This window comes from Rhea americana, unplaced genomic scaffold, assembly GCF_003343005.1.
Source record: "Rhea americana isolate MKP2758 unplaced genomic scaffold, rheAme1 scaffold_3, whole genome shotgun sequence".
Taxonomy (NCBI): Eukaryota; Metazoa; Chordata; class Aves; order Rheiformes; family Rheidae; genus Rhea; species Rhea americana.
In genome coordinates, this window is record NW_028186423.1 from 1,086,407 (window position 1) to 1,106,906 (window position 20,500).

At 36.1% G+C, this 20,500-nt stretch overlaps 1 protein-coding gene across 4 annotated transcripts in view; it reads right to left on the reverse strand.

Annotated features, from left to right (window-relative positions):
- AKAP11 (A-kinase anchoring protein 11) overlaps positions 1 to 18,331 on the reverse strand; it is a 36,549-nt gene extending 18,218 nt beyond the window's left edge. For all 4 annotated transcript variants that reach the window (XM_085309454.1, XM_085309453.1, XM_085309452.1 and 1 more), the window contains exons 1-6: positions 18,231 to 18,331; positions 11,388 to 11,504; positions 9,240 to 9,287; positions 7,936 to 8,070; positions 6,435 to 6,699; positions 1,326 to 5,976 (exon numbers count right to left, since the gene is read on the reverse strand). In XM_085309454.1, coding sequence (XP_085165580.1) covers positions 1,326 to 5,976; positions 6,435 to 6,699; positions 7,936 to 8,070; positions 9,240 to 9,287; positions 11,388 to 11,504; positions 18,231 to 18,290 — 5,276 coding nt within the window. In that variant the 5' untranslated portion in view covers positions 18,291 to 18,331. The remainder of the gene's footprint in view (positions 1 to 1,325; positions 5,977 to 6,434; positions 6,700 to 7,935; positions 8,071 to 9,239; positions 9,288 to 11,387; positions 11,505 to 18,230) is intronic.
- Positions 18,332 to 20,500: the final 2,169 nt, after the last annotated feature.

Below are 20,500 nucleotides of genomic sequence, written 5' to 3' on the forward strand. Positions count from 1 at the left end.
ACAGAAAAATAAACAGCATCCTTCAAACCTTGCTTTTTAGATGCTCTACCATATTCTAACTAGACGTTTCAGATAACATTTTAAAGCAGTGATTCAAAAACAAAGTGTCACCTCTGATATTGTTGATATTAGAAAAACACCATCACATGACATAAAATGATTTTTTTGATCACACTCCAATTAAGGGCTCAACCATGTTACTAAAACAGCCATAGTATACAACTTATTAGCATTTATGTGCTGCTTGATTTTTTAGTTAAAGGCTTTCATTGAAAGGCTGCAGAAGTTAAAACAGAGCTTACTGGTATAAATTGTTTTGTAAAAATAACCCATATATACATAACAAAAACTTCAATTCACAAAACACTACAAGCAGGAAGTATTACACATTCCATATCACATCGTAAAAAATTTGGTTTCAGTCCCACTGTGGCCTTTAGTCACTAAAAAGACATTAAAAAGTTTTATTATTCATCTTGATGTCACTCTAGAAATCAGGAAAACAAATCTTTGGCCATTGTGAGGAATTCCCTTGCAAAACCATTCAGAAAGTAACCACTATAAATTAGAAAGATCAACAAGGTAAAAATTGTTCTTAGACCTCAAGAAGAGATTAAGTCATTCTGATCTCTGCCTAGTCTGTTAAAAAAAAAAAAAAAGTAATGTTTTCCCCAAAGTTACTGTGGCACATATTTCTTATTTAGAGGTATATTAAAAGAAACAGTATATTAGCCAAGATACTCAAGTCTAAGAGTAAGCCTCTGTTCTAATATATTACTACTTTTTTAAGTTAAAGTGTATCAAAAGTATTTTTTTTTTCTAAAAGTAAGTTTTATACTACTTTCATACTACAACGGCTAGCTCGGTTTTCTAGTACCAACCACCGGTCATACTGACAAAAAAAACAAACAAACAAACAAAAAAAAAAACCTATTTTTCCTCAGTACAAAAGAGGAAATACAGGTATGGAACAAACCTGGACTCGGTCATGGCTCACAAGTCAACGAGACCTTTAATTAAGGTTTAACAGTCTTTACGGTAAATAAAAATAGCAGGCGTTTAAAGCTGAAATTCCAATTATTAGTCACCTACCAGAACATACATATGCTGATGTACACAGAAACTTTGATTTTAAGTCCCACCAGTGGAAAAAAGTATTTTTTTTTCCCATGTCCAAATCATTTAACTATCACCAGAATAATAAAAAGAACAATATCAAGTGTATATTTCTAAAAGAAAGAAATTGCTTCTGATCACACAGTGATTGTACTAACAATCCTTCTTTTTCCGGTACAGAATGCAAGAAATGAGAAAAGAAATATTACCTTATATTAACTGCCTGACCAATATTAGTCATAGCTGATGTCATTATTTCAGTAGTAAGGCTTTCAGCAAAACTGACTCCATCTTGCCCAATACCACTGTCAGCCGTCAGACTTGTATTACTCAGTTCTCTCTCTGCTTTCTCAACAGCTGCGGTAACCACCTTGTCAGAAAAAACTGCCTTTTGTTCTACATCAATATGAATTTTAGGAATATCAAGGTGCAATACTCTTGATTTTTGACAGACACCACCCAACCTAGAATGAGGGAAATGCCTCACTAGAATTGAGGGTTCTTGTGCAGGTAGACGAGATGTACTTTCTGTACAGTACTGATGTTCCTTCATACTGCAGCATCTGCACACAGCTCCAGAAAAAGGAGACAATTTCTCAGCGTATGAGAGTCTATCCCCATGTTTTCTGTTTTCAGACGCATGGAGAACAGCAGATTCTAAACTCGTTTCTACAGTATCGTCTGCTATTTTTCTAGCATATTGTTCTATAGCTTGAATTATGCCTTCACTGTAGCCATTTTCATTTAAACTGCCTGTACTATGATACAGTTTATGATTTGGGGAGAAAGGAAGAAATGTCCTAGAAAACGTTGTTTTAGTAAGATCCCCTGTGACTTCATTAAATTCATTCTTTTTATATAGACAAGAATCTGTCAAAGATTTGGGCAAACACGCTCCTGACATTTTTAATTTCTTCCTGACATCACAAGTTATACTCTGAGCAAGAGATTCTGAAAAGCGTAACAACTCTGTGCATTCCGCTCTCTGGGTACAGACATTCCTTTCGCAAGTTTGGTCTTCACAGTGATGAAAGCTGCTTTTCACTCGCTGTAGCGAATCTTTATTCAGTATTCTGAAGAGCTCCAGCTTACCATTTACCTCTGCATTTTGCCCAGGCAGTGTCTTTCTGTTGTACCTCCATTTAGTTTTCCTAGCAGCTTGCTGTAGGCCTGATTTTACAGATCTGTAAGCAAGTCTACTAGCGTACTGATCCAGCAACAATTCAGCATTACCACCTTCTCTTTTCAAAACTCGAATAATATGATCTGCATACTCATCAGTCACACTTTCACAGCTTGGGTACTTGGAAGTCAAACTCATCATGCCCAAACTTTGTGGTAAAGGAAGTACAGAAGAATCCCTCTCCCTGGACCACTGGTCCCGCCCTGGACCCCATCGCTCTTTTGAACTATCATCTTTTCTCAGATAAAGGCAATCCACCTGGCAGTTAACCCGCTTCAACCTCAACAGTTTACAATGCCTTGATTTCACCATTTTCTTGGCCTCATTGATGACTTTTCCTGCCATATCACCTGCATAATTCCATAAAGAATTGCAGGTCTCTTCAGGAATGCTTATAAATGCAGCAGTCCCATATCTTTTGTTTGGCATTCCTAACTGAACCTGTTTATTAGCTTCAGCTTCATTTGTTTTATCATCTAAATGGGAAGCAGCCATTTCAGTTGCTATTGAAATTATATGACTAGCTAAGTGATCTGCATACTGTATTGTTTTTTCTGGATGTTCTTCTTTCTCAACTAGCATTTCAGAATCATCTTCATCTTCACTACTTTCCACTTCTTCAGAAAGTGACCGCATGAGTTTCAGCATAAATTCTTCTTTTTCCAGAGAGTCGTGTTCAGTTTCAGACAAACCAGTAACAGATGGATTATTGTATGGTGTAGAAGGCGGTGTTGCAGGTGCGAATTCCTTTGCTAATTTTCCCTTAAGTTTCTTAGATAATTTTCTTAGGTTCCTTTCAGAACTAGCTTGACATTGTACCAAGGGAGTTGGTGGGGGTGTATCAGGCATTGCACAGGTATTTCCATCCTTGTTAGCTGATTTGTCTTCCATCTGCAAAGCATCTTCACTATTAAACATAACTGAAAAGTTACTTGCATGCAGACAACTATCATCCTGTCTATAAGTCAGCAAACCTGATGACGTTTTCTGAGTGTCACAGTGTTTTGAGGGCTTATTTAAGCACTTTATTGAGCAGCTTCCTGTGTCATTAAAATCTTCTGGAACATGCTTRGGAAAAGTCACAGTGGAACAATGTGGTGGTGAACTTGACAAAAACCTCCATCCTTTTTGTTCCTGCCAACTATCTTTAGGTTCTGAAGAATACTGAGCAGAATGAGCTGGAGTAAGAAGAAATTTAGATGGATTATTCAAAGGCATCTGTTGCTGTCCAACAATTATAGGAACATTATTTTGTTTCTCAGCCTCTTGCTTCCTTACCATGCTATATTCTTCTTTTCTACTGTTATCTGCATATGTCTGTGAGCCCATATTCAATGATAAATAATCACAGCTGCTGGATACCACACTGTTACTTTCATCCACAGATTGTTTTATGATATACTGGSTCATGTGGTCTGCAAACATGTTCTTGGGAAAATCTTCACCAATGCATTGCAAATAAGGCTTTTTCTCTACTATTTTTTTACTTAAAAAATCTGTGTAATCTTCCACTGCTTTTGCAACCCTTGATGAAGTTATAGCTTCATAGGCTTCGTTTACAATCATATCTACCATTGTTCCAGAGAAACTACTGATGCCTTTTGATCCATTTGTTAATTCTAAGTTATTATTCATTTCAGATCTATTATTTGCTTGTTTGGTATCATTTTGGTTATGTAAAAGTGATGGATTATCTTCAGTACTTTGACTGGAATCTGAAGTTAGGTATATATTTCTGAAAGAAGCAACTTCCTCCTCTCTCTTTCTTGTTGTGAATAATGAATGAGTAGAGTCTTCATACACTTTTGTTTTGCCACCACAGTTTGAAGCAGTCCCTGCTCTTGCTTTATAAACATCAGAAGAAACTTGATGCTGACAAATAGCTCTTCCAGCTAAGGGCACAGGGATTGAACTTACAACTCCAGAAGTACAAAACAGAGCTTGCTGTACTGTATACTCTTTCCTGGATTCTTGTATGGGATTCAGTGCTACTCTATCATTAAAACTAGGAAAAGCTGTGGAAGTCTGGGTTGACTGTAACATACTTTCTGCGCTCACATATTTAATGTTGTCCATGGAAACACTAATGGCTGCTTGTGTTGTGAAGGTCACATCAACCTGAGATAGTTCAATAAAAGCCTCCTGAATGACAGATTCAGATAAATCTCTGGCATAGGATCTTACCACTTTGTCTTCAAAATCAAATGACGAAGGTTGTACAGCTGTAGGTGTCGACGGATATGAAAACTGGCATACTTCCATGATTCCTTCAAATACAAGTTCTTCAGCAAGGTCTGCTGCAAATCGTGCAACTGTGTTAGTGAATATTTGTTTCTTTACGTGGCTCAGCTCTTTCAAAGCACCAGTTATAGCTTCACTCACCAAAAAGCTTGCCAGCCCATTAATGGCACGCTCCTTCAAGGAAATTGCTCTACGTCTTCCAATCTCATAAAAAGCCATYTGAAAGACTGAAGAAGTCAATCTAGCAGCCAAATGACAAAGTGCACTGGTGCATGAAGAAACGCCTTTTTGCAGATCTTTAAACGCACTACCAAAACTTTTTTCAACCAATTCAGTCGCAAGTTTTTGAATGCTATCTCTAATCATTAATGATTTATATTTCGATCTGGCTTGCTTATCTGGCTCCTTGCCAGTTTTCATTCTGCAATCTGCAGTTTGACTTTTTTCTCCTTTCAAATCAATTCTGTTGCATTTGGACTCATTTCCTGCACATAATCGTTCTGATGAAGACTCCGAATGAAGAACAGAACCTAGTATTTCAAATGAAAAACTRTCAGCATATTCTGAGTAAGAATTATAAAGTGCATCATGGTGATTTTGACCTGTCCCATCTCCACCAAGATTCAACCGACACAAACATTCAGAAGAACCACAGCTCCCTAGTGGACTGAAAGCTGAMGATCTAATAGGGCTGAACAAACCTCCATTCTCTTCCCCTGTTTTAACTGGGCGAGGAGAATCTGGAACATCAAAGACACTGCTGTACGGTGATTCTGGTTTACGAGGTGTTGGTTTCTTTACATTGGCTGGAAGTGTGGGACGATCAAACTTGAATTTTTGAGGATTCATTGTAATGCTTGCAGAACACAGCTGCTCATGAGCAGTCCTCCTTTTCTGAGGAGGATTCCCTTGGACTGGATCCCTAATAACTTTACAAGTGTTTTCTAGGGTTTGTTCCAGTTCATCTAATTGATCAAAACTATCAAAAAATTCACTCACTTCTGAGTCTGAATCCTCTAYGCCATCTTTCACTACTGGAATTTTTGGCAGCTGAAGTTTTGCCTTCAAGCTTTTTTGATATCCTTCTTCATCTAAAAAGATAATAGGGCTTGGACTGGAACAATCTGACTCAGAAGATTCTGCTGGAGAGGAGGAAAATAATGTTTTATGTAGAAAATTAACACCTTGATCAGAAGGATTAGATGGCTTGTAGAAACTCCGCTGTATCCAAGGATCAGAAATTGAGGTTTTAACTGAATTTTTTACTGAGGACAGTTCCTTAAGTCCCAAAATATTAATCAAAGTAGAAGATCTAGCAGATGACTTTCGATGTACAGAACCCATGAGGATTTTTGAGTCAACGGCTTCTAAACACTGAGCAGAGAGGGTCTGTGAAGCAACATCTCGAAGGTTTCGAGAACTAAAGTTGCACGTCCCTAAAAAGACAAAAAGAAAAAAGCTTCAAAAACAAAAATCCCAACACAAATGCACAACACTGGAGACAGATTTTGACAGCAATCACTGGGCTTTTTATTGTTGCAATACATTAGCTGATCTTTTACGATCCGAATTTGAAAAGAATGAAGGACTGATTTATTAGACAAATCTCATTATTAACAAAATCATGTACTCTTTAGTATACACCACAGGTTCTACTTCATCTGGATCTGACACCACAATTAGAACCTTTAGCTTATTATTTGACAAACTACTATTGTGAAAAGAAAGGCAAAAATTTAAATTGACATTTTTGTATTATCCCTTTGAAACAGGTGATTACTGTAAAAAAAATTACTAATGTTTCGTATACATTTATTGTCTCATGAAGTCCTACAACAGACAAAATTCAAAATACAGGCTCTACAACAAAATTCAACTGCATGCAAGGACTTACCAACACTTTGTATCTTTGAAGGCTCATCTTCATCCAAGTGTTCAAAAGCAGTGACAAAATCATCTTCAATTGAAGAAACTGACTGATTAGTATCATCATCTTCAGCATGAGATGTCTCTGTTTGATGTTTTTGCAATGAATTTATTTCCAGTGCATATCTTACACCTGTAGTATATTTGCTCAGCAAGGTAAATACACAATCAGCTTTGATCCTTGGGAATGAAGGAGACAATCTCACCACACAAAGCACTTCGTGAAGTTGATTCTTGAAAAAGAGGGCAAGAAAGAAGAACAAACATAACAAACTTGGAAAAGTTTCAACTGTCAGGAATAACAATGGATTTTTTCAATTTTTATTTTTTTATGAAGCAATTTACAAATATTTTACAGATAAGGAAAAAATGGAACAGTTTGTGTACAGCAATACTTAAATCCCCCTTTTTAATAACCCCTGCATTCTAAACAAATCACTGCATTAAAAAAGTTACATAAAACAGCCCTGATTAATACACACTCAAGACCATTAAGAATATACATGTTAAAGACCATTAAGAATAACATGCATATTCTTAATGGTCTTTAACATGTATATTCTTAATGGTCTTTAACATGTATAAAGACCTGTAGAGGAAGAGAGAACTTGAAATACTGTTCAGGATGAAAAAAATTGAGTTTGGGTATCATAGCAATACAATAAAGTTTACATTGTATCACGAGTCAACATGGCTTTAACACTTTTGCTTTAACAACATTTATAGCTGGACAACAAAAATAAAACATTGAATTTTATGAACAGCTAATATTGTCTTAATTTCCTGGGACCTATATTTCAAGGAGGAATGGAAGCTGTATCTGAGCATAGCAGTCATAGGCAATGTGATTAGTTTCACTTTCKTTCCAAGTTGGCCATAAAAAGGAGTTCAGTGAGGCAGAGGCACAGGACCAAGTCAGCAAGCAAGCACAGACAAGGCATATCATGCATTAATATTGTGAGACGGCATTTTACTCCATACTAGCTAGATTAGGTAATCTATTGATCATAATGTGCACTTAAAACTAAAAACACCTTCAAATTTCTTAATCAATCTTCTAAAACTCATGTGCTTTTTACAAGAAGAAACAGTCCTAAAGGGTACTTATTCATAGCTCATTTAAGGATTACCTGCGCACTGCTTCATCTTTTAAGCATCCTCCTATTGATTTTACTGCTACAGAGAGACTCACTGTAGCAGAAGTTGTCTTGCACAGCATTAATATTAAATATTTATATTAACTATTCTGTATTAATAATAGAGCATTTGCCTTCAAAGGAAATAGTTTATTCTGAGATTTTCTAACATAATTTTTACACACAAGGAAACTGCAGAAACATGGTATTAACACTGGTTGGCCCCAGATAACACAAATATTACAAGCAGGAGAAGGTGTGGTACTAAACTCTTGTAAAATCAGCTGAAAGATATCTGTATCTAAGACATGTAAGAAGACACTGAATGTTTACCTGATGTTTCATGATACAAGKTTTTTCCAAGCTTTTCTTTATACCTTTTAGAAATATAACTTCATTTTCTTTTAGTTTGCACAACTGAAGCGATTTCAGGACATCTGGAAGCTCTACAGAAATAGCTGTCAATTCCTAATTTAAATATGAGAATACATTTAGAATACAGAGTGAAAAAATAACATGTAGATAAGAGTTTTTGATTTCATAWCCCCAAAACTGTGTATTAATAATTAGAACAGGTTGCCCAGAGAGGTTGTGGAGACTACCTTCTTTGAGATGCTCAAAAACTGTCTGGATACAGTCCTAGGATGCCTACCCTAGGTAACCCTGCTTGAGCAGGGAGGTTGGAATAGGTTATCTCCAGAGGTCCCTTCCAACCTCAACCATTCTGTGAAAATATTACAAGCCATTAATTTTGACAAAGCTTTTGTTTTCTTCCCTATTTCTTACCCCATCCTTCAGTTATTCTCTCAAATTTGTGTAAAACTCATTTCCACTAACAACTTAATCCACACTCATTTCTAATCCACATTTCTACCAAAAGAAAAATGTCTACTGTTCTCATGTGACAGAAGAGCTTTCAAGGTTGCACAGGAGAAATTTTAGAAGGAGTAAAAAGCATCTACCCATCCTACAAAGGGCACAACTACTCAGAGCAGACTGAACTCAGCTAATAATACTTCATAAACTTCATCAGCCCTGCTCTCTCTAAACTTAATCTAACTCAAAATGATCAAATAGTTCTTACCTATACTTGGGAGAATATTTAGCATTATTATTTTATTAAATTCTCAATATTGATGCAAGCTTGAACACAAATGGATTCAGAATTTCTATTTTATTTTAAACATCAGTGAACTGTTACAGCAACCTCTAGCTAGCTGGCAGTCAATTCAGGAAAGTTATAGCTTTGAAGATGACAATGGTACCTTATTATTAAGCACAACTCTATGAAAGAGAAAGTTAGAAACAAAACAGTCATGCCAAAAACTCATACATACAGTAAAAATAAAAAAATTAAAAATAAAAGAATAAAATAAAATTAAAAAAAAAAACACCCACAATTTAAGTATTCCGGACCATTCCAATACAACATTTTAAATATATATAAAGCACTGGTACTTGTATTAAAATCAAAGTATTTTTCAGCTACATTTAAAACTTATGAACATTTTTAAATACTCAGTGTAAATATTTAACTTCTCCAAGAAGAATACTATTCCATCAAAAAGGTATATATTATTTCAAAGAGATCACCAGTGCTGATCTACATGATCTTCCAATAGAGATATATACTGTACCTGCAAATGAGCAGTACCAATCTCTTCAGCAAAACCAATAAATGTAATCTGTAGAATATATGAACATGTTAAAACATAGAAGTTTAGATTTCTGTAGAAATTTAATGATTAAAATTAAACAGATTTTACTGTAAAGCTTCATTTTACTGTCAAAAAAACATACCTTTGAGCAGCATTGCTTGCAGAAAGAGTAACATACAGTCTTACATGGAGAAGAGTAATCCTATGCCACTTGACTTGTCATGAAAGATTAGATCAGACTGAAGGGCATATACATTTAAAATCTACTACCTAGAATTTCTTCTAATGGCCTATTGGCTGGTGCATCTTGAGCAACATGTACAGTTCCATTACATCTGTTGATATAAACACGATTTTGCAAAGATCACTGCTCCTCTGCCCTTGCTTCCAGCTGGCCAGGTATAAGCCAGTTCCAATCAGGTCTGAAATTTGTGTAAGACAAGAAGTCTTACTTGTAAACTGAAATCATACTAAAACATTAAAAATCTTGGCAACTCCTATTTTAGGGGGGTCTTGTACTGGGAGGCTACTTTCCCAACAGAAAAGAGCTTCTTGTTTAAATCCACGTATCTTAATTAGCATATTTCAGTTATGATGAAGCAGTAACTGAAACAAAGCTTTGCAACAGCATCCCAAACAGCTCTAGGCAAAACAGTTCTTCCGTACAGCATTCACCATCTAAACTACAAAACAATCCCATCTGAGCAATGTGCCCTTCAACTTCTACATCTTTTATCCGTACAATACCTACAACATACCTTTCAACTCCTACATCTTTAATCTATAAATCTACAATATCAGCTCAATTCTTCCACTAAAGAGACCTAACAGAATACCAAATGACTTAAAGGACTTGGAGGAAAACCAATTCTCTGAACAGCATTTTGGGGGACTTTGGGGTTGGCTGTTGGCTTTTGTGGGTGTACATCCTTTTTACTCCTCCCCCCAGCCCTTTCCTCTTTTTCAAGGTAATAATTCTGAGCCCCTTCTCCCACAGAATACTTCGTTGTGAGAGACAGGGCAGTATTAAGGAGTTGCAGTTTCACAGAGAGGGCCAACCAGTCAGCGTGTATGTTGACTGGCCTGCATACATTGGCAAAATGACATCATTGCAGAGTTCACCTATTTTTGCCTCAGTGACAACATTAATTTGGATCTCTCTATTGGACCTGCCTTCAATTGTCACAGAAGTAACAGAATCAACTTTAAGACCTCAAACATGGATGAAATTAGTACATCAGTTCAGAAATCACTGGGGATCAGAAAGAAAAAAGGGCCTAGAATCAATAACATAAACCTTCTCCTCAAGCTGAAAATAGCGTATGGGGCACCGTATTTGAAGGTTATCACAATCCACAGGGACAGAAGTGCTGAATTAAAATTGCATAGAAAACCTAAATTCTGTTTTTTCTTAGTCTGAGCAATTACTTTGCAGTTCTAATAATGTTCTGTTAACACTATTCTTTATACAGATGTCTTTCCCTACATTTTTTACAGAAAAAAAGATCTGTTCTGTGAAGGTATATTGACCACCTTACATTTCATCCAGAGAGCTCTTAACTGCTTGAGCTGATGAAGTAATTGAGCATAGTAAGATACCCTTCTCCATAGTAACCATTGCTAGAGGCAAGCAAAACATATGCACAGCTAGCTATTTGCCAGGTACAAGTTAAGAAAAAAGAAAAAGAAAAAAGCACAGAGGGAGGGGGCAAAACTGAAAAGTTTGAGTTTCATTCTGGATTCTAGAGCACGGTCTGCCTGAACAGATAACCACTAGAGCTTGCAGGTTCAGTCTGGAATCTAAGGATACCATGCATACAATCTGAACACACGAGTGCTCATCAAATGCAGTACGGGCAGTAGCACAAAGTCATCTATCCATAACATTGTGATATTTAGTTTCACAATTTTCATAAAGCAGAGAAATGTCTTCTTGAAAAACTTTACAATCCTTTTAAAGACTGCAGTTACTGAATTCAAGGACAACAATACAAGATAAACTTACAGGCAGTCAGCAAGTTGCCATATTGCTCRCGTTCACTATCCTGCAACTTCCCATTCCACTACAAGCAGCATTATTCTTTATTATACTTATGAAAAATCATAAATTCTTAGGTTATACCAAACCTCAAGAAAGTCAACTTGTTCTTCCTGATTTAAGCACTCTTCTGCTGATACACTGCATAACTCCTTTCTGCTCTGTAGCAATGACTTCATAGAATGCAGTACACCTTCACCAGAAGTCTGAAAGACAATGAAAAAACCAACAAAATATAAAGCAAACAAAGTGCATTTTCAGTTTTGGATACAAGGTCCATTTACCTGTCCCCTGCCCCCATTAATTTTACTTATTTGACACTGTGTCATACTATTTTGTATATAAATCACCAGGTATGAAGTTTATTTCAGGAAATGGAATTGACGCAGATTAAGTTGTTTTTCTTTAAGTGATACTTTTATTCCAAAAAACGTTAGACATTCTGAATTAGAAAGAATAGTGAGAAAATGCAGACTTATTTATTAATTAGTTCAACTAATGTCTGCAGTCTTAGAACAATTAGGAGGAAAAAAAGAAGATGAATCCAATATGAAMTCCGAGTCCTATCTACCTCTTTCATCAAAACCTATACATGGAACTTTTCCATCATCTTTTTGTCAGAAAAACTGAAAGACAATTTAGTCACTAGGAATAATGGGGGTGACTGCAACAGTCAGGAGGAGGGAAGAAGAGAAAGAGAAAAAAAGCATATTCGCATTCCTTGAATAAAACGAGTCCACGTAATTATTTCTTGGAAACTCCTGATGACACGCAAACTTGGACAGGTGGCTAAGAAAGGCTTGAGGATCTAAATTTCTCGCAATGTAAAAATAATAAATTGCAGCAGAATTAAAGAACTCCTTACTATAACTATTACATAAAGTTAAACAAAACAACATGGTAGAACAACAACAAAAATTGTTTTGTTCTCAGCTTTTAAGAAAAAAGAAAGCATCCTTTCACTTTTTTTTTTTTTTTTTTTTTTTTTGGAAGTCAGCAACTTTTTTTTTTTTAGAATTGTTATCTTCTCTACAAAGTGGCAAGCTAAGTAAAAATAGGATCATAATGTGGCTATTAACTATTCGTCTAGTTGTTTATCATGTCTACTCTTCCTCTGTTAAAAATGAAATCAGTGTGTCAAACTTTTGAAGTTATTCAATTTGGCATAGCTTCTTAAACAACAGTATAAGTGCTAGAGAGTCAAATTTAGTCAATGTTTTGTGTTTCTGACACTCCCACAGCAAAAGCAATCCATTTATAGTAAAAATGATCTTCTATATTAAAACTAAACCTCAAGAATGAATTTTTCTGTAGAGAAATGACACTGTTGCATGGGAAGCCCAATTACTATAGCATAGTGCTACCATGCCTTTTACTCATGGCAACGCAAAATTAGGAAAACATTTCTAAAATGGTTAGACRAAAGCAAAATAGAAACTTAATTTTAGGATCATAGAAATTATCAAAATATGTTTCAAAATGTTAACAAACAAGTCCCAGACGACCACCCTTACACTGAAGGCCAAATGATATTTAAGCAGTCAAAACAATCATTTATGTAGGAAAAGCAACAGCATGCTTCTCAAGTACTTTAAAATGCATTTAATGCAGTTTTGGGATCTGACAGGTGCCACAAAGCAAGCGTGAGACCCTGGATGGTGCAGCCCACAGAAGAGGGCTTTGCTCTGGGGCGTTCCCCAAGAGTTAACAAATCCCGAGTGCATCGAGGCTGGCCAGCACCACAACACTGTGGGGTTGCTGCAGCCTGGGAGCACACCCTCTAATAACTCCATGACTGGCAAGTCCAGACAAAGGAGAAGGGACACCACAGACCCATACCATAAGCGCTGTAGAGCCATTCCCCACAGAAGGGCCTGCTAACAGGCATCTTGTTACCTGCCCAGCAGGGCCATGGGTTAAGCATGAGGTCACCTACTGATGTGCACTCTGGTATCAGCTGGAGCCACGTGGCCTTTGTATGGCTGTGGGCTAGCATTCTAATCGGGTATAAAAGGGAATAAGCCACATATGCTTGTGTGGACTTGGGCCCACAGTTTGCTGGCCTGCAGACCCAAAGACCAACTCATCAATCAGGACACCCCTGATGTCACCAGTGTGGCGAGGAGAAACAGGGAAAACAGACCAGAGGGGTTGGGCCTTAAGGGGCGAGAGTGGTCGCTAGACCACACACCCATTGCTCAAGAATCCAGGGAAGACTGTACCAGCAGGGTGGCCCTCAAGGAAAGGGTGAGGTCAGTCATTGTACCATGCACTTGTGATTGAACTGTAGAACTCTGATATGTTTATATATTTTCAGTTCTGTTCCATTTGCAGCTTTGCTATACTGTTAGCTTTGTTATAACCTCTTAGCTCTAATAAATTCTCACACTTGACAAATTATGATCTTTCAAGTTCAGTACAACTAACCTCAGAATTCAAAAAAATCCTAGATGCCCCTCTAGTAGCATCACAGGGTCATCTGAAGCGCATTAACTAAGAGTGCTCAACTAATTTCTACTTTTATCTATTCCTTTTTGAACATATGTTCAGTTGCAATTTTTCTTTGACAGGTGTTAGATACAGGTATATATCTTTCTAATCTCCTAAGCAAGCTAACAATGTCCTGATTCTCCGGATCTTCCAGTTTATAAGGGGCTACAATGCCAACACTGCTCAAAGACTCTGCCCCAGTAATTTTAGWAGCATTTAGTCTCTCAACCACTCCTCTCAGAGTAGTCTTCTCTGAAGAACAAGCTTGTCTCATCTTCAGCTTCTACAATAATTTCATCAGTTACAGTACTCAAAGCGGTAATTTAGAAAAAGTCTGAAGAGCCAAACAACATGACCTGCTAATTTTCTGCAGACTAATAGTGATTCACTTTGAAAAGTGCTCAGCACGTTTCTCTGCTGTTAGTTTTCAAAGGCTACAGACTACTACATATAACTTATTTATAATCAAGTATTTTTCCTTAGTTTAATATCCTGAAAGAAGAGGCAGTAGGAAAAAATCRAATGAAGTATTAAAGTATTAAGAGTAACTATAGTTTAGATGAAGGAAGATTCAAAGGTTTGAAGAATACCAGATTGAAGTCAGAAAGGAAGAAAGATCCACCAATTGAAAAAAATATCCCTCAGGTTTGAAGGACTGAGGCAGAAGATTATAGATCTGGTAGCACACTGATGGTACCACTACATGACGGAAAATATAAGATATCTATATTTAAAAAGGAGGAGGAAGGGTGTGATGCATGATTTTAAGATCAAATCAATGATTACAAAAGTCAGAACAATAAAAAAAAATACGGAAATAAGCAGGCATATATAACATACTATTTCCAGAGCAGAACTCACCCATCTGCACTTCCACAGATACAGAGTGTACTCTGTACCACATAGAGAGTCAATCAAACTAAAAAAAAATTTTAAACAAAAGAATAGTTTCTGGAAAAAATAACCTACTCAAAAGATCAGCAAATGATGTTTTGAGAGGGTACAATAGAAGCAGGCCAGTAACAAGTTCCTTAAAATTTATATTGAAACTGTGATTATTAATTAATAAATTACATTTATTATAATAATTACATTAAAAAATTTATTACATTAAAAAAAAGGTACAGATGAAGTCTAATGACAATTCAAAGCAGGAAGGTATCCTCAATTAAGAGTAAGAGCAGCATATCAAAGTAACTTGTTTAACATGAGAGTTGTCATTACAAGAGTAGTTTAAAACACAATAGTATAAAGTACAAGGCTACCTCCTTGAAAACTAACAAAATAACAGCAAGCTTTCAAACAGAATTAGAAATCTGCAAGTTGGAAAATAAAGAGACTTAACTCTTACTTGATCATGGGATTGCAATGAGTGGTTAATATGATACAGCACTGAAGGAGAAAATAAATAAGGCAAACATGTATCCTATTATCAAGAGAACTAACATCATTAGAGTTAGTGAGGAGGGCATCCTTTGTAACTGAACATACAATATCATCCACAAGTAAAAAGGAGATGAATTCACAACAAGCACAGCAAGGACGACGATGGAAGATAATCACTGAAATGCAGAGGCTTTCACACAAAAGCAGACTAAGACCTTAGCTTACAGAGCTTTCAGAATGTAAGCTGAGAAGGTATGATCTGACTATAAACACACCACAAGGGTGAACATCAGCAAAAGATGAATACTATTGACACCCATGAACAAATGCTGTGAATAGTTTTAGTTTGGAATTCATAAGATTGCTACATGTTACAACAGTAAGATTCAACACGACTTAAAAGAAAAACCCTCCTGTTGTTTTTAAATCTCCCCTCATTAACTGTAAGGCTTAYGTTTAATAACTTCATATTCTTACTGAAATCATGCTTGTGACAGTAGAGGCCTGGACTCAAATTCAAAGAATTCTTCTTGTCTTATATCTATCAGGCAAAGCAAGCAAGCTCTCCCACAGCCTCTGCTTGGGAGGCACTCAACTAAAATAGTAATTGAAAAATGGTGTGTCCCCAAGACTGCCAGCTCAGTTTAGGTAAGAACCATACGTCATCCTCAACAATAGGATGTTATTTGTTTTTATAAATAGCACAACCACTTCCAATACACATTTACCTATGGGCAAAAGACAAAATCTCTGTAGGGTTCTACTTGCTAGTTTTGTGTACTCCTTCCACACAGAAAGCCTAAGTCAGATATTGGGCAGGGAATCCTATTTCAGCTGCGAACAAAGACTTTGAACTTAGTAAGCCACGCCAGGGGAAACACAAACACCCTCACATGCACTCAGAGCATGACAAGAACTGAACATGGAAAACAAAACTCCTTCCTCTAGCTCAAATGAACAAAGTTTTGCATTGATACCTTTGTGGCCAGCAAATACAGAAGTCCTTACCTATGGATCCTTCACAGTATACTAATTCTGTTCTAATGGACTCTYTAACTTATTTTAAACAACTGTTTTCAAACATTTCAAACAACTCACAAACCTGTAAGATGCCTATGTCATTGGAGGGGGGAAGGGAAGGATGAGAGAGGGTAGTGCTTTATAYACCTAGCAGGAAGAGATTCCAAGGAACATTAACAGTGTCTGAAACAAACTTCTTTTTTCCAGTGTCTCAGAGAAATCAAGTCCAGGGACAGCGATTTTCATATTTACTCTGCTGTCAGGTAACAAAACAGCTCTTCTTGATTTCATATGCCATAAGATTTAAACTGACAATTTTTTTAAAACATTTTGAAAGATGAAAGCTTGGGCTTCAAATGACGATACCACAACCATGGACTGACTTCTAAGAAATACTGTAACAATTCATTTCAGTATTATGAAGAGGACATGAATCAGACTACAAGCTATGAATCAACAGAAGAGGAAATAGCATGGTTCTGACCAATCTACTGTCTAGCTCTGTGCAAAAGGGTAGAGGTTCCATGCTACAATCTAAGTGGCTGCCCCTGGGGAAAAAAAATAAGAGACAACTACAGACCAAAATATCAGGAGTCTGGCTACATGAATATGAAGAATTCTGTTAGACACCTGAGATGGGTCAAACTCATGTTCYTAGAATCACATGGTCTAGAAGGTTTAATGACAATTAATAGAACAGTTTACAGAGATAATGTTTTAGGCTACTGTTATGCTGTTAGAATCAGTCAGGAATCTCTGTTCACTACCATTGTTAGAAACACATCTTTTGGAAATCAAAAGCCCACAAATCTAGATTTTTTTTTTGGGGGGGGGGGGGAGGATAGGAGGGAGAAAGTGTTACTAAAAAAGGGAAGACTACAAAATACCTCTAAAATCACTTAATGATCTGGTTGAATGCAGAATTACTTGAATGTAGTTAAACAATTCTATTTGAAATGGAGATTTTTTCGTAAGCCAGTAAAATCAAAACCTTTATACCTTGTGTCTTAAAGTGAAAGAATAGCACCCACAGTTACAAACTGAAGTATCACTGTTACTCTGTATCAGAAGCTAGAACAAGTGGTTATCTGCAGWAAACTAGCAGAAACATAATGTAGATCTTTATTTTCAAGCTGATTCTACAGGACCTGTAGCACAGACACCGCTTCCCTTAAAAAACACCGCTTATGGAATAAAGCAACGCAATTTTCAGGTGACACTATTTCCTTGATCAGATTCTCTTCTTTAGCATTGCACAGATCTGTAATAAAGTAATTTATTAGCAATCAGGAAAGACCTAAAAATACTCATCTGCATTCAATTACTTTTTGAGAAATATGATTGGACAAATCAATTTGTTCCTTCAGGATAAACTGCAATGTATTACTTTCATTTAAATAAGTGCTTACAGAAGTTCCAAGACAAATGTAGGAGTGTATTTCTATTCTCCAAGCTAAAGCCACAAAATTGAAAAGAATAAACAAAATTATAATTAGTAGACATCATACTTGTTAAAAAAAGTATTAAGTGCTAGACAGATCTTATTTTTCATCAAAGCACTCCCCAAAAGTCTATGCAAACATAAAGATAAGCCAATCAAGAAACCAAGATCCAAAGACAAGGATATTATAGTAAGACTTAACAGATTTCATAGTTTTCAGTGAACACTATGCATATTTTAATTAYATATAAACTTGAGTAACCAGTGCTCTAAAAATATTCACGTGCCACTAAACGAAGCAAATTTTGATATTTAAATACATCATAACTTCATCAAATCACCTCAAAATAAAAGACAAAAAGCAAATAAACATGCGTTGTACTCCTTTCAATTATTCCGTCYCCCAGTTTCACTTGGCTAAATATGCCAAAGCATAAAGCAGCRGCAGTTTTTGGTCTCCTTGAAATATTTCAACTTTGACAAAATACAAAGTAAAAACCAACCAAACCTACCACAGTCTACTTGGTTCATTACCAGACTGTTAGGATTAGAATAAAAAACCTTGAAAGTATTATTTCTTAGAACAGATAATTACCTTTTTCACAGATATCCTTGGCTTCACTCGATTGCCCTGAGCCTTGGCATACGTATCCATGATTTTACCAATCTCTGTATTTGATGTAACTCAGCTCAAAAACACCTACAAAAAACATTCATACTTGGTCATTTTATGTTCCTCATTTAGTTAATATACATTTTGAAAAAGCAAGTGCATGAAACAAGAACCAACAAAAACAATGTAAAACAATTTTAAAATCAAAACAGTTTTAAATGGCATAACACCCATACAAATTTTACCTTTAAAATGCATACTGCTTCACAGATTTTTAAAACTATACAACATGTAAAACTAAAAAAGTAAAGTTTAAAGTAAAGTTAAAATCTAAAAAGTTAGTTCCAGTCTATTTCTTTTAGTAGGCTTCAAGCTTGCACAAAGCAGGGGAGGAAGGGAGAGAAGAGGAGGGAAGAAGTATTACACTAGATATCATTTTACTATGGCTAATAGTCTAGTGAAATTCACYGGCAGATTCCTGTATCATGCTGTACACTGGAACTATCCTCCAACAATCTGGAGAGAAAAACATACTGCTTATGCTCTCAGCCAACCGGCCTATTTGTTTCTGTCATTCTAAGTACTACAGAACACCAGTAACTCCTGCTTAGAACAACATGCATGAATAGTCTTCCTCTCCGGCATTGCTCTGAACAATCCTCCCTCAACTGACAAAACACAGCAGATCAAGCATGCATCTACCAGCCCTCTTACCTCATCAAAGGAGTGGTCAGAAGTGCTCCTACTTAAGCTAGTTAAGCTGACCCTTATATCCAGTTCTAACAAAAGATACAGCAATGAAATCAAAATACATTTTACAAGTTTCCCTCTTTAATCAACAGCAATGTAAAAAAAAAAAACAGAAGAATTCAATTTGTTTCATTCACCTCTACCATCCAAGAATTAGCAGTAAGTGGGGAAAAGTAGGTGCTAGACTCAAGTTCTATAGAATTTTTATTACTTTATCTTTTTTCTTGGTCACATAATATAGTCAAGAACTGCTAGACTACCAAAAATAAACCAAGTTAAGAAGCAAACACATTAAGTTGACTGCAAAATAAAAAGTAAACATGCAGACATCAGTAAAATAATCGTAATGAAAATTAATTTGCTAGAAACTTAAAATGTTACACAGGTAAATAAACTGTAACCTGTTCATCTGCAAAGCACAACGTGCATCTTCCAAACTTCAAAAATCTAGTTAAGATAATAACACAAAGCAGTTTCCTAAATCTGTCTACCATTCTTTTTTAAATATATATACACACACACAAACACACACACACACACACACAAAAAATACAGTAAACTTCATGGATGAAAGAGGAAAAAGCCACCACAATGACATTTCCCTTGAGATTTATCTATTAAAAAATGACATGAAAGGATACCAACGAGGAAAAAAAAGAAAAAAGAAAAGAAAAGAAAACCACACATACAGATCCACTTCACTTTTCCCTACTGCTCTACCTTAAATAGTTAATCTACTCTTGCTAATCTAATTGTATCAGGGAAATACTCTTAAAAATATCCTTGTCCTAAGAAGGACCATCAATGGGAAAAGCTGGTTTCTCACACAGTGCCACCTACAAGTACTTGAGCTCCACTATCTGCGGACTGCTCATTACTCGCAGCAAATTCAGGAAAGCCTTCCTTTCACTGGTAAGTGAGAGATGACTTCGTAATTATCTTGGGTCCAGCAGGATTTTYTCAGGTACGTTATTTTAGATTACAGTATGCTGCTACAGGCAGCACGTTGAGCATCATCCTATGGCATACAGCTAAACTAGTAAACTCTGGAGACCTAAATATCCACACAGAGCCACCTATAGCATCATCTATGCCATGAAACCAATACTTCTATAAGTCATAGTACAAAGACTCTGAAAGATGCTGGACACAAACAGTCCTGGTTTATCCTTGATTCAGCACCATAAATGTTTTGTCTCCTCTGCATCCTATCCTTCAGTACTTGCATTACACAGGCTCTCTTCACCACCCAGCTCTCAATCACCCAATAAAATGAGGCAGTAATTTCAGAGAAATCTGAAGTTTCCCATTTGTCCAACACTATAACACAAAACAGAACAAAAAAAATCTGAGAGTGTTCATTTCACACATAAAACTATTATTCGCTTTCAAAAGTACAATAGTCCAATCATCTGAAAAATACCCAAACTTTAAAACTACAACTAACTGGAAAGGAAGTGAGAAGACACTATGTAAGTACATATTTTACATAAATAAAATCT